This window comes from Labeo rohita, chromosome 15 (assembly GCF_022985175.1).
Source record: "Labeo rohita strain BAU-BD-2019 chromosome 15, IGBB_LRoh.1.0, whole genome shotgun sequence".
NCBI lineage: Eukaryota > Metazoa > Chordata > Actinopteri > Cypriniformes > Cyprinidae > Labeo > Labeo rohita.
In genome coordinates, this window is record NC_066883.1 from 36,123,296 (window position 1) to 36,139,293 (window position 15,998).

General features: G+C 32.0%; 1 protein-coding gene across 4 annotated transcripts in view; it reads right to left on the reverse strand.

Moving 5' to 3' along the window:
- Positions 1-15,998, reverse strand: part of gria4a (glutamate receptor, ionotropic, AMPA 4a) — a 113,821-nt gene that overhangs the window by 31,605 nt on the left and 66,218 nt on the right. For all 4 annotated transcript variants that reach the window (XM_051130142.1, XM_051130141.1, XM_051130140.1 and 1 more), the window contains one exon: positions 11,196-11,569. In XM_051130142.1, coding sequence (XP_050986099.1) covers positions 11,196-11,569 — 374 coding nt within the window. The remainder of the gene's footprint in view (positions 1-11,195; positions 11,570-15,998) is intronic.

The window sequence follows — 15,998 nt, forward strand, 5'->3', positions numbered from 1 at the left end:
TCTCTATTTTTGTGATTATAAGCTACGCGAAGCAGATATTGGTTGTTAAACAACACGTCAATTCATTGAACACACTGTACTTCATTCCTGCCAAAAATGAAATACGTCTCTAGACTTATGCCACGGTTTGGTCAGTTACCCGGATGCGCGGGTATATTGGCGATACTCGGATGTAAACAACAGCATGATTGCACGGTTAATGTACTACTGAATATGTTGTTCTGCTACTTTATGCTGCCTGAATCACTGAAAAAAACGTGTGGAAGCTGCTAAATCATATAGAGAAGAAATTAGTAAGCAAGAAAGGGTGCAATATTTTGTCAAACTAAAGTAATAGGTGGTAAAGATATAGTTGAGGTCAAAAATTTAAATATGCTTGATTTGTTACCTGAATGATCCACTGTGTTTTGTTTTTTTTTGTTTACTGATAGTTGTTCATGAGTCCCTCGTTTGTCCTGAACAGTTAAACTGCCTGCTGTTCTTCATAAAAATCCTTCAGGTCCCACAAGTTCTGTGTTTTTAAAGCATTTTTGTGTATTTGAACCCTTTTTTTAAACAGTGGCAGTATGATTTTGAGATCCATTTTTTCACACTGAGGACAACTGAGGGACTCTGTAACTATTACAGAAGGTTCAAACACTCAACTGATGCTTTAGAAGGAAGCACAATGCAATAAGAGCCGGGGGGTGAAAACTTTTGGAATTTGAAGATCAGTGTAAATTTAACTTATTTTGTCTTCTGGGAAACATGTAAGTAGCTTCTGAAGGGCAGTACTAAATTAACAAAGTATGATATTTAGGCAAAATAAGAAAAATGTACACATCTTCATTCTCTTCAAAAGTTTCCCTGGTTCTTAATGCATTGTGTTTCCTTCTGGCGCATCAGTGAGTGTTTTAACCTTCTGTAATAGTTGCATATGAGTCCCTCAGTTGTCCTCAGTGTGAAAAGATGGATCTCAAAATCATACAGTCACTGTTGAAAAAGCGTTCAAATACACAAAAATGCTGAAAAACCAAAGAACTTGTGGGGCCTAAAGGATTTTTCTGAAAAACAGCGGGCTGTTTAACTGTTCAGTTCCATTCGGTTCAGTGGCATTGTTTATTTTAGTGCAATTTGGCCAGTAATTCATAATGTCTGCTTTTTACATTTCTGATGCTTTGACTTTCTACTGCTGTTAGATCATTTTACTAAATCTTTAACGCTGGAGCTAGCTAGTCATGATGTCAGTTCACAGTCCAGCTCAGTGGGCACTGTGTATTTAAGGCATATGTGCATGCATGCGTGGTGTGTGTGCAGTTTGTACTGTCACTGCACTGGCAGGAATGAATTTTAAATGGAGACAGTTTCAGCACAGCAGAGACAGAGAGATAGAGAGATGGGGAGGACGAGCAGAGCAAGAGCTAGACGTTGACCCTATCTAAACAGTCATGTCCGCAGAGAATACCTGTACTGTGGTGATGAGAGAGCAAAATCATGGCTGGAAAGGACAAATCTCTCTGTCTCCATCTTTGGATGGTAGATGAGGTGATAAGACGGTCCTTTTGATGCCTGTGTGTGATTGTGTTTATGCGTGTGCCATCGGAGGTCATGAAGCAGCGCTCTAATCTCGCTCTGACGAACGGCTGCATCACATTTAAGCGGGAATCCACTGATGGTGTCGTTTGTTGTCACTGCATGCGTTATTTTAGCAACTAAATCACTGGAGGAATTCATGCAGATCGGGTGATGGTGCAAACGCAGCCAGTAAATCTGTGCTGGACAGATTTATTTGGATGTGGTTTCCCATCATATTGAGCACACTCGTGCGTTCTGGCACTCAAAAATATACTTATGCCCGGAATCAAGATACGATTACACCGTTTTAACAAACTAAAAAACCTAATGTGATGCATTATTGCCAGTCAGTCATACATAAATGAGGTCAGATTTCTGAATGTGTTTTAAATACACAAATACCAGCTTTATATACCGTTTCAACGAATCCATTTGCTTCAATCTCATGCATTTTAACAACAGTACCAGTCAAGATTTTTAATGTTTTTTTAAGAAGTCTCTTCTGCTCACTAAGCCTGCATTTATTTGTTCCAACGTGCAGCAAAAACAGTAAAACTCTACTCTACTAACTGTTTTCTATTTGAATATATTTTAAAATGTTATTTATTTTGTGTGATTTCAAAACTGAAAACATTATTGCAGTCACATGATCCTTCAGAAATCATTCTAATGTTTTGATTTGATTTTTTAAAATCTAAAAATAAAAATCTATTGTAACATTGTGTCTTTATCATTACTTTTGATCAATTTAAAGCATCCTTGCTAAATAAAAGTAATAATTTCTATAATCCCCCAAACAATTATACTGACTCCAATCTTTCTATTCATTAAAGAGTCCTGAAAAAATGTGCTTTAAAAAAAAAGCACTGTGTTAAATATTGATAATAATAAAATCTGATTTTGCATGACATGATTTCTGAAGGATCATGTGACACTGAAGACTGGAGAAATGATGCTGAAAATTTAGCTTTGATCACAGAAATAAATTACATTTTGAAATGTATTCAAATAAAAAAATAGTTATTTTAAATAGTAAAAATATTTCACAACTTCACTGTTTTTGCTGTACTTTAGATCAAATAAATGCAGGCTTGGTGAGCAGAACAGACTTCTTTAAAAAAAACTTTAAAATCTTTTGACTGGTAGTGTACTTGAATTTTGCTTGTTCCACATTTTAACCATGTTCATACTTTTTAATAAAATTTAATTACAGGATTTATGCTGATTCTAAGCACTTTGAATAAATGCATAAATGTAAAAATTTGATTATTTAAATAAAATCAAATAGATGCAAATAGTTAATAATAAACTGTCTATTTGACAGCATGTATGACTGACAAATATGCATATGCACATTTTAACAAAACAAACAAGTTTGTTTCATGTCATATTACTTTCAAAATCTACCAGCAGAATATAAACATTTTCTATTTTCAGTGATAACATTTTCTTTAAAAGAACCAGCTCATATGAGTATTGTTTGCGAATCAGTTTATTCATTGCATGCAGCCAGATCTGACCCGGTCTTTTTATCTCATCACTTTCAATTCCGTCCGTGATCTCACATTCATAACTCGGGTAAAATATGATTTCTTTTGTAGTGATGCTGTGGATTCAGTGTCAGCGCAGGAATGGCTACTCTAAAATCAATCCTGCTGAGACCGACAGAAAATGAAAGACTGAAGTGTTGTAACAGAGATACTGTATGAAACACAGAGGAGAAGCTGAGTTTGATAACAGTGGAGGAGACAGAGAACAAAAGAATATCAAAGGAACAAAAGAGAAAGACACTAGGAAGCAGGAGAAAGATGTGACCAGCAGAATGGATTCGTGTGTGTGTGTGATGCATCTTGACAGGTGTGTAACCTTTGTGCTAATGTGTTGCTGACCTTCTTTGCTGAAAGGTTCATCCAAAAATAAAAAAATTGCTATAAATGTGCTCACCCTTAGGCCATCCAAGATGTAGATGAGCTTGTTTCTTCATTAGACTTGGAGAAATGCAGCACTACATCACATGCTCGCCAATGGATGTGAATGGGTGCCGTCAGAATGAGAGTCCAAACAGCTGACTAAAACATCACAATAATCCACAAGTAATCCACACCACTCCAGTCCATCAGTTAACATCACACATTTAACTGTTTAGGACTGTTTTTGCTTGTAAACAGTGGTTTGATGTTAAAAATGTCTTAATCCCGTATTTGTTTCTTATAAACACGCAGCTTTTTGTTTCACAAGATGTTAACTGATGGACTGGAGTGGTGTGGATGTTTTTATCATCTGTTTGAACGCTCATTCTGATGGCACCCATTCACTGCAGAGGATCCTTTGGTGAGCAACTGTATGGAATGCTACATTTTCTCAAAATCTGAAGAAACATAAACTCATAATTGAGTAGTTTGCGTGTTTATACAAACTAAAAAGTGTACTGGAAAAGCTATTAAATATTATCCTAAACACACAGACACACAAGTCATCAGGCACAGCACGACACACAATCAGACGTGCGCAGTCATAATACAGGGAGTCTATTATAAATGTGCACATCACAGGATTAAGAGCAATAATCCTTTAAGAGGAAATTATCTCTGCGTGTGCCGCATGAATCACACGCCGTGTCCTAAAGCTCTGCTGCAGTACAGAAACAACACGCGCTCTGACATCAGCAGACAATACAGCCAACGGCGCATAATATTCGGAGGAAATACTCTTGTATGTGTGATGCATTATAAAGAGATTCACATTGCAGTATGATGTACGTTGCTGTGCATATATCCTTTGCAATTTATAGTGGCATAGTTATAGTTAATATGTATATCATAGATAAAAATAAGATGCATAAGTATTCATGTTCACATAATGCATTAAATGCCCATTATATACATATTTGCATGTGTATATAAAAAACAGTGCTATTTAAGTATAATTTATATATACGTTTTCTGTTTTCATTTTAATTTTAGTTCAACTTTTATTTTGTGTTTGTCATTTTTAATAGTTTTGAATTAAAAAAAAGAAAAAGAAATTACTATACTTGATTTACCACTATAATTTCTATTAATATTTGAATTATTTTTTATATTTATAACTTTATTTCGTTTTTATTTTTCTGTTTTCATTTTAATTTGAAAGTTTTAGTAATTTAGATGTATTTTAAAATAAAACATTTTTAAAATGTATTGGTATAATTTAAATTTGTAAAGTATATCATTTTAGATAATTATAATTTTATTTAAGTTTTAGTTCGGTATTCATAGTACATAATGTGTGTTTATTCATTTAAAAAATATATTTTATATATATATATATATATATATATAATAGTTCATATATATATATTTAGTTCAAGCTTTAGTAATTTTGTTTTGTTATTGTTTATGTAAATGAATTAATTTCTGTTTTATTTGAAATTAGCTACTTTTAGTTATTTTCATACATCAAACTAAATTAAAATGAAAATTCTAAATGATGCCTTGGTAATATATATATATATATATATATATATATATATAAAAGCTGTTATTTTACTATAATTGATATACAGTTATAATTTCTATTAATATTTTTACTTTTTTTATATTTATGTCTTTATTTTTGATTTTGTCTTTTTTTTCCATTTTAATTTTAAAGTTTTAGTAATTTTGTTTTATTTTTAAAATTAAATATTTTTTTAATTTTATAATTTTATATAATATAATTTAATTTTTTATTTTATTTTAATTAGTATATCAAGTTGATGGGGAAAATGTAAAAAAAAATCAATTTTCAGTATTTTAGTGAATTTTGAGTGAAGAAAAAGAAAAAAATGCTTCCTTTCATTATATCTCATTTAGCATTATATATCGGGCTACTTTGAATTCTAGTTGTCATTGTCGTCACCAACTGTTAAAAATACATATTGGTTGACCCTATTTATAAGGCAGAAAGATTTGGTCTATAATGCATTATATGATTACATGCAGGCTTTACGTAAAGTGTGACCTGTTTCTGAAAGGATTTTTGTTAAAAAACCATGGCAAAATTTTTTCATTTGTTCGAGAATAAGTGTGCAATTCTCTCTCTGTCTGCCTGACTGACAGCCTAATTCAACCTGCAGCCTGAGATATTGATGGAATGTCCTGATGTCAGTGAGGAGAACATGAGCGAGAGACACAGACAGACAGAGAGAGAGAGAGATGGAGAGAGGGGCAGAAACCGAAGCGAAATTGAAGGACAAACAGTCCTGCCTCTTTGCATGTTCATTCGCCCCGTGTGAGACTTGATAATAGAGGATCAATTTGCTGCAGCTGCTGTTTACACAAAGACACATTCCCTTGATTGTTCAGTGGACATCTGCGCAAAATTACTCTTACGAATGTGTGAATGCGCTTCAGTGAGATTTAGACAACATGAAACCGCACTTGCAAAGCTTCAGCCTTGTGTAATGTGATTTTATATCTCTGTGAAAGAGAAACTTCAGGGAGAAATAATGTTGATTTTATTTACTGGGATTTGATCGATCATAAATTGATAGAACTGGTTAATTTTTTTTTTCCTGCCAACACAGCCTTGATGATGATCAACTGAACATGAAAGTCATTTTAGAGTCAGAGTCAGTTATTGCATTATGATTAATGATTACGTACACTCTTTTCTTTTTCAGTATATTATGGACTGATTATTTGTGTACAGTTATTTGGTTTTTGAACTGTACTGCCTTAATGGTTTAATGTTTTCTGCTGTTTAAAAAGATTCGCGAACATGCTTTGAAATCATGAATTGAGTCAAATGATTCGCGTTATGTGCTCAGAAGTTCCGATCTAAATCAAATGGTTCGCAATATGCGATTCAAAGTCCTTATCTGAAATCAAATGATTCGTGATCCACGCTCTAAACAGCAGATCTGAATAATGATTCGGGAACCATCATTTCAGATTAGGACTCTTGGATCTTGGATCGCGAATCATTCAATTCGTGAAATGATTCACAAACCCACTCCGAAGGTCCGATCAAAATCAAATGATATGCAATATGTAATGTTCCGATCTAAATCAAATGATTCACAATACACGATTCAAAGTCCTTATCTGAATCAAATGATTCATGATCTGTGCTCTGAAGTTCCGATCTGAAGCAAAAGATTTGCAATTCGTGCTTTAAACAGCAGATCTGAATAAAGATTCGGGAACCATCATTTCAGATTAGGACTCGGAGCGTGGATCTTGGATCGTGAATCATTCAATTCGTGAAATGATTCAGAAACCCATTTCGAAGTTCCAATCTAAATCGACTGATTTGCGATATGCAAAGTTCTGATCTAAATCAAATGATTTGCAATCCATGCTCTAAACAACCGATCTAAATAATGATTCGCAAGCATAATTTCAGATCAGGACTCGGAATCGTGGATCGTGCATCACAAACCCGCTCAGAAGTTTAGATCTAAATCAAATGATTCACAATACACGAAGTTCTGATCTAAGTCAAATGATTTATGAACCTGCTCTGAAGTTCTCATCTAAATCAAATGATTCATGATTTGAACAACCAGTCTGGGGTACGTTTCCATTGAACTATATCGGTAACGATGGAATTTGTGACCATGGTTGCTTTTGGGAAACGCACTCCTGAATAATAATTCGCAAACCATCATTTTAGATCAGGACTCAAAGCGGTTCTGGACTTCAGAGTGTGGACTGCGAATCATTTGATTCAGAACAGAACTTTGGAGCAGATCAGGACTGGAGCGCGTGAATCATTTCGTAAGTCGAGTCCTGATCTGCTCCAAAGTTCCATTCTGAATGGAATGATTAACAATCCACACTCTGAAGTCCCGATCTGAATAATGATTCACAAACCATCATTTCAGATAAGGGCTCGGAGCGCGGATTGTGAATCATTCGATTGGTGAAATGAATCACAAACCTGCTTTGAAGTTCTGATCTAAATCAAATGATTCGTGCTCCACGGTCCGAACAACCGATCTGAATAATGATTCGCAAAACCAACACTTCAGATCAGGATTCAAAGCACGGATCACAAATCATTTAATTCGTACAGTGATTCACGAACCCGCTACGAAGTTCCAAATGATTTGCAAGAATCACTCCAAAGTCCCGATCTGAATAATGATTCACAAACTATCATTTCAGGTCAGAACTCTGAGCACAGATAGCAAATCATTCACTGGCAAAATAATTTGCGAACCTGCTCTGAAGTTCTCATCTAAAGCAAATGAACAACCAATCTGGGGTACGTTTCCCAAAAGCATCATTAGCTAACTATGGTCATTAGTTCCATTGAACTCTATCAGTAACGATGGAACTTGCGACCATGGTTTCTTTTGGGAAATGCACCCCTGAATAATAATTTGCAAACCATCATTTCAGATCAGGACTCAGAGTGGATCGGGACTTCAGAGTGTGGATTGCGAATCATTTGATTCAGAACAGAACTTTGGAGCAGATCAGGACTCGGAGCGCAATTCGTGAATCAATTCCTAAGTTGAGTCCTGATCTGCTTCAAAGTTCTGTTCTGAATTAAATGATTCGCAATCCACACTCTAAAGTCCCAATCTGAATAATGATTCATGAACCATCATTTCAGATCAGAACTCTGAGCACAGATAGCAAATCATTCATTCGCAAAATAATTCATGAACCCGCTCCGAAGTTCCAATCTAAATCAAATTATTCGCGATACTGAATCTGAAGTCCCAATTTAAATAATGATTTGTGAACCATCATTTCAAATCAGGTCTTCTTTTTGTGAAATGACTCACGAACCTGCTTCGAAGTTCTGGTCTAAGTCAAATGATTCGCGATGTGCGATTCGATTGGAGCGCTTCGAAACAGTAAATCAACTGTTTTGGAGTTTTGAAAATCTCAGTTTCACCCATCACTATACATGTTCCTTTTAAAATGATTACAAACAATGAAATTTGAAAATGAATGGCTCTTTTAATGTGACCTTTTTTTTTTGCTAGTGAATCGCTTGAAATGAATGATTGAAATCACGAGTTTGAATCAGTTGGAGCAGTTCCAGTGTAAATGACTCACTCAATTGATTCAGTTAATCTGTTCCTTATTTTGCGTTTCCAGCCATGTTTACACAACATTGTCAGTATTACTACTGGCTTAGCTTGCTAGTTTAATGACATTAACTGAAATATTGTATGTGTGTGTGCTTTTTTTTTTCTTCTTGTAATAAATGGGGTCAACAGTAATTTCAAGTTGACTTTAACTGCAATAGTGCAACAGTATTTATTCATTTAAATAATAGAAAGTGAATCAAGAATACATTCATTTTAAAAATAGCTCAGTCTCTCTGTATATTTCGTGGGTATGAGAAAAAGTTGAACCAAATATGTGTGTGTGTGTGGATCAGTAATGTCCTTTAATGCACAGAGCTGCTGACCAGGCTAATACTAATGCCAGTGCCGCTGTTTCTGAAAATCTGAACGCTTCTGACACCATTAACCTCTCAGAAACGCCCTCAGCGGCAGCGGGATACTGTATCTGTGTGCACTCTGTGGGTCAAACCTGCCTGGCGTTTGGCAGGAATCATGTAATTTAGTAAGGGTAATGCTGCATGCTTTCAGACACAGGTTTAAATCCTGCGTTACAACGCACAGAGAGAACCGTGATATGGCAGCGTAAATGTTTCATAAGAAAAGGGTGCGAAAGTGCTGTTATAGTAGAACAACAGTAGATCGCATTCCCACATTCACAGCAGCACTAGTCGCTCTCGTTCTGTTTATTTTTTTGGGAAAACTCTGGTAATTTTGTGCAGTTCAGAGGCGCCGCCTTTCCCTGGACCCCGAACATCAATTTTTTAACGTGCCGCATTCTCCGGCTATCAATAATAAAATGCTATATTCTTATAAATATTCTAAAAATAAAGTGTGATTTTTCTGCCATGCAGCTGCAGGGATGAAAGTTTAATGTTTGTCTTGAAGGAAGCGGAGACGGTGAGCCCGCGGTTTCTTCCCGGACGCACACGGCAAAGTCCTACTTTAATTTCATGCCTGGGCTTCTGGGGAGCCTTTGGGTCAGCGCAGACAAAAGCAAAGGAATTATCCGCTTTAGACCAGGAAATATCTGCCGTGTGCATTACTAGAGATCATGCCTATTGGAGAGATTTCTGACAGCTGTGGTGGAAAAAAACTGATGCCCAAGTGAGAAAGGAAATTAGAAAAGCTATCAGGGTGAAAAAAAAAATTAATTATTAAATTAATATAAGATATTATATAAGATAAGATAATATAAGATAAGATAAGATAATATAATTTGAGTGTTACAGTATTAAAGTATTATTTTTGTTGAAAAACATTTATGAAAGCACTTTTCCACCACAAAATACAAAAAAATAACAATTTACTAAATTTACTACTACATTTCTCCCACAATATTTTTTTTCTTGCATTTTCTGATTTTATATCTCATAGTTATTACTCTGTCTTGCAATTCTGAGTTTATATCTCAATTCTAAGAAAAAAAAAAGAATTGCAAAATACAAAGTAAGAATTACAAGATATAAAATTGCAAGGAAAAAGTCTTAACTGTAAGATTATGAAGTTGCAATTACCTTTTTTTATTTTTAATTCTGCGGTGGAAACAAGTAAAACAATTGCGAGATATAAAATGACGTTTATTCTTAGAATTGCAAGTTTATATCTCACAAGTTTATCTAAGTTTTTTTCTTGTTGTGTGCCTTAAGTTATTATTAAAAGTTTGGGAAGATTGTTGTAATGTTGCATAATAATAATAATAATAATTATTATTATTATTATTATTATTATTATTATATTACTAAATAAAAGTATTCAACAAATATGAATTGTTACTATTGTAGTTATATTTCACTGTAAAATAAATCTAGTATTTTGGAAATATAAAAATAATATTAATAATTGATTATTATTTTTAATATTACTAATTAAAAATATTAAACATGAAATATTACTATTGTAGTTATATTTCATTGTAAAATAAAAAATCTCGTATTAGAAAAATAACAATAAAAATAATTGTTATTATTATATTACTAAATAAAAATATTAAATATGAAATATTACTTCTGTAGTTATATTTCACTAAAAATAAAAAAAAATCTAGTATTTCAGAAAAATAACAATAAATAATTAATATTACTAATTAACTAATGAAATTTTACTGTTGTAGTTATTTCATTGTAAAATAAAAAATCTAGTATTTCAGAAAAAATATAATTATTATTATTATTATTATATTACTTAAAAATATTAAACAAGAAATATTACTATTATAGTTATTTCATTGTAAAAAAATCTAGTATTTCAGAAAAAAATAAAAATATTATTATTAACATTATATTGCTTAAATAATTGAACATATATGATTTATTACTATTGTAGTTTGCAGTAAAATAAAACAAATCTAGTATTTCAGAAAAATAACCATTATGACGACAATTTTGTTTTACAGTACCACTAAAATTACAATACTAATAAACCATGAAGCTTTTATTTTGCAAACTGCTCACGTGTAAACAAACACAGTGCTACACTTCACTGTGAAATGTGTGCCACATGTATTTAAAACAGCTTAGTGCAGTTATTTTGAGTAATGGTGCAGCCCTGTCATTTTGCCATCGTATGCGGCCGATAGCGCCCGCGTTCTCACCTCGGTGTGAAGTCGCAGCCCTGCTGCATGAAGGCGCCCAGGGAGAACCAGAGACTGTTGAAGATGCCGAACTCGTTGGGGGGCTGGTCGCTGGGCGGACCGTCGGAGCCTTCCTCGGGCTCCTCGGTGTGCCACTCGTACGGGCTGAAGCGGCTGACCAGGAAGAGCACCACGCTCACGCCGATGTAGGCGAACACGATGCACATCCAGATCTCGTAGGCCAGCGGGTCCAGGAAGGAGAAGACGCCCGGTTTGGATTTCTGAGGCTTCTTGATCATGATGGAGATGCCCAGACTCATGAAGGGCTTGGAGAAATCAATCACCTCCTCCCGGACCAGAGTGATGGTCAAAGGGGCCACAGCGATTTCCGCTTTCTGGGGAAGTAGGAAAACGTTCAGATGTTGAGAACGTGGCATTCCCATTTAGAAACTAAGCTACAAAAAGTAGTTTTTGATGTCAACTATATTATAATATTTAAAATATTTTACTTTATATTTATTTTTATAATACAATATAAATAAATTAAAAAATGTTTTTTTAAATATTTAAATTTAAATGTAAATATTTATTTTATTTCATTATTGCATTTTTTTACATTTTTATATTAACTTTTATATAAGTAAATTACCTTTTTTATATTATTTTACTAGTAAAATATTTATTGTTATTCTTTTTTTATTATTGAGTTAAATGTGTTTTATGTAAAAACGTAAATGTTTACACATAATATAGTATTGTAATTATATTTATATTGTTTATTTTTATAATAAAATATTTATCATTTTTTTTATTTTATTAACATGCACACATTATCTATCTGTCTATTTATATAACTAACATTTTGAAACTTTTTATAATAAAATATAAATAAAATATTTCTATTTATTGTTATTTTTATATTAAATTTTATATATAAATATATACGTAAGTGTCATTTTGATTTATATTATTTTACTAGTAAAATATTTATTGCTATAACTTTTTTCTTTTTTATTATTAATTGTGTTAAATGTGTGTTTCATGTAAAAACAAATAATAGTTTACACATAATATAGTATAGTAATTATATTTATATTTATATTATTTATTTATTGAATAAATATACATTTATATTATGATCATTTAAAAAATATATATTTTTAACATGTACATAAATTAAATAAATGTATTTAAATCTTTGCTGTCACTTTTTTTTTTGTTCATTTTTATGCATCCTTGCTGAATTAAAAAGTAAATTTTATTTATAAAACATTAATTTTAAGCAGCCTTAAAATTTAATTGGACTTTTTACAGACAAACTGCTTTGAAACTGTATAATTTGACCGTTTTATATAAAGAAATGACAGCAGAAATTTTCCCACTGAGCCTGAGACTCGTTTCTGTATCTGTCTGACACTTTCATTTTTAAGGTCACCAGAACCACAAGAACTCTGTGTTGCGGTGAAGACCTGGGTGAACCGACACTAAGACCGGGAGACACGAGTTGTTGAAGTAAGTGCTTTCAAAGGTGCAATTTCACAAGAGAAACCAGAAGCTCTTCTGTGTCAAAACACGTCTTTACAGCTCATCGCTTTCCACCATCTCCTGCTTCAAAGGGTTTAGATGATATAAACCTTGTGGTTTTTTATAACACATTTACAGGATAGTTTACAAAAAGCCCAGGACTGAAGCAGTTGTGAATGGAGATGTTTTATTATTGAACGGGCATACGAGGGACTTGCGTACAGTAGTATTTACACCGGCTCAGTGGTTTAATACAGCGAAAGGTCACAGTGAAAGTCGGCCATCTTTTGGCCCTCCTGTAGGAATACATGAAGTAGTTTCACTGCAAGATTTAATTAGAGGCCTGTGGCAATAGTGAGAGCGATCCTGTGTTGGTGCCAGCGAGAGGTCGCATTCAGAATCCATGAAGCACAAGCCGTTCAATAGAGAGTCTGACGCTGAGCGGGTTTTGATTCAAAAATGCTGTTCTGTATTTTTTTTTTTCTCCTAATAATCCCTCGAGGAGCCCGCAGCTCATAATTAACGTTTTCTGCAATTTTGCAAGCTAAAAGGAAGAAAAGATTTGGCTCGTGTAATTTCACGTGAGTAATGTCTGAAATCGCATGCACTGTAAAGCATGAACGATTCGGCTGTGTGTGACATCCTCTCCTGAATGAGAGAGAAAGAGAGAGTGTGTGTGCTTTTTGAGCAGCCTTGGTGCTGAAAATGTATTTGCCATTTTATTTTCTCCAGCTGCGTTGCAAAAAATTCCTCAATGAGGAGATTTGAGCCTTGAACCAAACCCAGCAGCTTTAAGATTAATGTCGTGTAAAGCAAAAAAAGAAAAACTGATTTGAAAATGGTCAAGAAAGATAATACTGCAAGTAAGTACTAGTATTTCCTTTTTTTTTTTTTTTTTTTTTTAGGAAAAAATTAAATTCAACCAAAAACATTTTGTAACATTATTATTTTATTAATAATATTATTTATATTATATTATATTATTTTTTAATATTATTTATTTTTAATAAAACAATATAAATAATAAAATTGAAATTATATAAAATTATCTAAATTATTTATATATATATATGTTATTTATATTTATATATAAAATATAAATTAAATAGTTTTTTTTTTTTATATATATATTTTTTATTTTTGTAATAAATAAAATGTTTATATTTTGATGTTTTCATTTTTATTTATTTTATAAAATATAAATAAAATATATTCTATAACTTCATTCTTACATTTTATTGTCATTTATATTAACTGTTTATATATAAATATATAAGTAAATATAATTTTAAAACATTTTAATTTATATTATTTTTCTAATAAAATATTTATTATTTTATTTTCATTTTTATTATTAATTGTAATAAATGAGGTGTAAAAACGTAATAGTATATACATAATATATTAACAGTTAATATAGTATAGTAATCACTTTTATGCATTTTATAAAATATAAATAAAATATATTCTATTTCATTTTTACATTTTATTGTCATTTATATTAACCGTTTATATATAAATGTATAAGTAAATATAATTTTAAAACATTTTAATTTATATTATTTTTCTAATAAAATATTTATTATTTTATTATAATTTTTATTAATTGTATTAAATGAGGTTTAAAAACGTAATAGTATATACATCATATTAATAGTTAATATAGTAATCACACTTATAATAAATATATTTATATTTTATGATCATACATTTTTATAGTATTTATAGTTTTTCATTACATTTTATCATTACTTATAAACTTATATATACTCGTATATAAAAGATATATATATATATACACATTTCATTTTCAAACATTTTTATTTTATATTATTTTTATAAGAAAATATTTATTTTATTCTTTTATTATAACTTTTATTAATTGTATTTAATGTAATTTATATATAATATTGTAATAGTTAATATAGTATAGTATTATAGCACAGTAATTTGATTTATTTTTATAATATATATAATATTTATATTTTATGATCATTTATAATGTTTTAATAATATTTTGAAACATTTTAAATTATTTTTATAATAAAATATAAATAAAATATTTATATTCTATTATTTCATTATTACATTTTATCCTAATTTTTATATTAACGTATGTATAAACATATTTTAAACAAGTTTGAATAAGGATCGTTTTAATTGTATTTGTTTTACTAATTAAATATTTATTCTTTTAATATATATTTTCTCATTAAATGTTTTATGTAAAAAAAAAAAAAAATTACATTCAGTCATTAATTCATTGTAAATTAATAAACTTCTCTAACTGATTTAATAAAGTAACCAGCTTTTCAGAGTCATCATATTACACTGTAGAGTTGTTTTTGTCCACAGACAGAGAAGAAAACATAATTATTTTAATTACGTAGTTTTTCCTCAATCTTCAGTCTTTGTATCTGAGGAAAACGTAAGATTTAGATGATGCTGTAGATTTTGCTGCTGAATGCAGTTTACCTAACATCTTTTATAAGCAAATGAATGAACTGTTCCTCCTCAAATTGGCAGTGATGTAATCAAAACAGTGTTTCTGGGTCATTTTTATGTAATGTTTTAAACAAATCTGGCTGGATGTCAAGTTTGCTGCACATTTTCCCTGATATCAGTGATCTGTCTCTATCTCTGCTTTTTGATCTTGCCTCAAAATTGTAGGTGTTATGCCTAAATATGTCATTTTAGTTTTGCATTTAAGGCAAAATGTACATTTAGCCAATCACTGCCACAAAATAAACCCTGACAGATAATGATGAGGGATTTATTTTGGCGTAGTGATTGCACAATAAAAAATTAGTGAAATTTTAATGGTAAAACAACTGTCCTATCTGACGTCAGAATGCAGCACTTGACCAAGAGAGCGTCTAATCGTGTTGTTTAACACCCTCAGCTCTCTCATGAAAGCTTTATGCGTTATCGTCAAACCTATAAATCTGACTGTGGAGATTGTGAATGTCATTTTTGCGTGCGGGCCGCTCGTGTGGAGTGTGTGTTAGCAGAGAGCAGGTTGGTGGATGAGAGTGTTTAATGGGGCAGAAAGATGCGCATCTGTCCTCTCCCTGAGCTCATTAACACTCGACGGCAGGAGCGTTTGCCTTTCGCTGTTGGAGTCGCAGCGAGATGTCAGAGAGGCGACGTACGACTGACTGATTTTATGTACTTGCACGCTGAATAATGGTGTTAATACTTCTGGCTGCGTTCGAAAGAGAAAACGCCTTGAGCTCCGGCAGGACGAACTCGAGAAACGCGGCGTCCATCGCACGCGACCGAACGCATCTGGTCAGACAG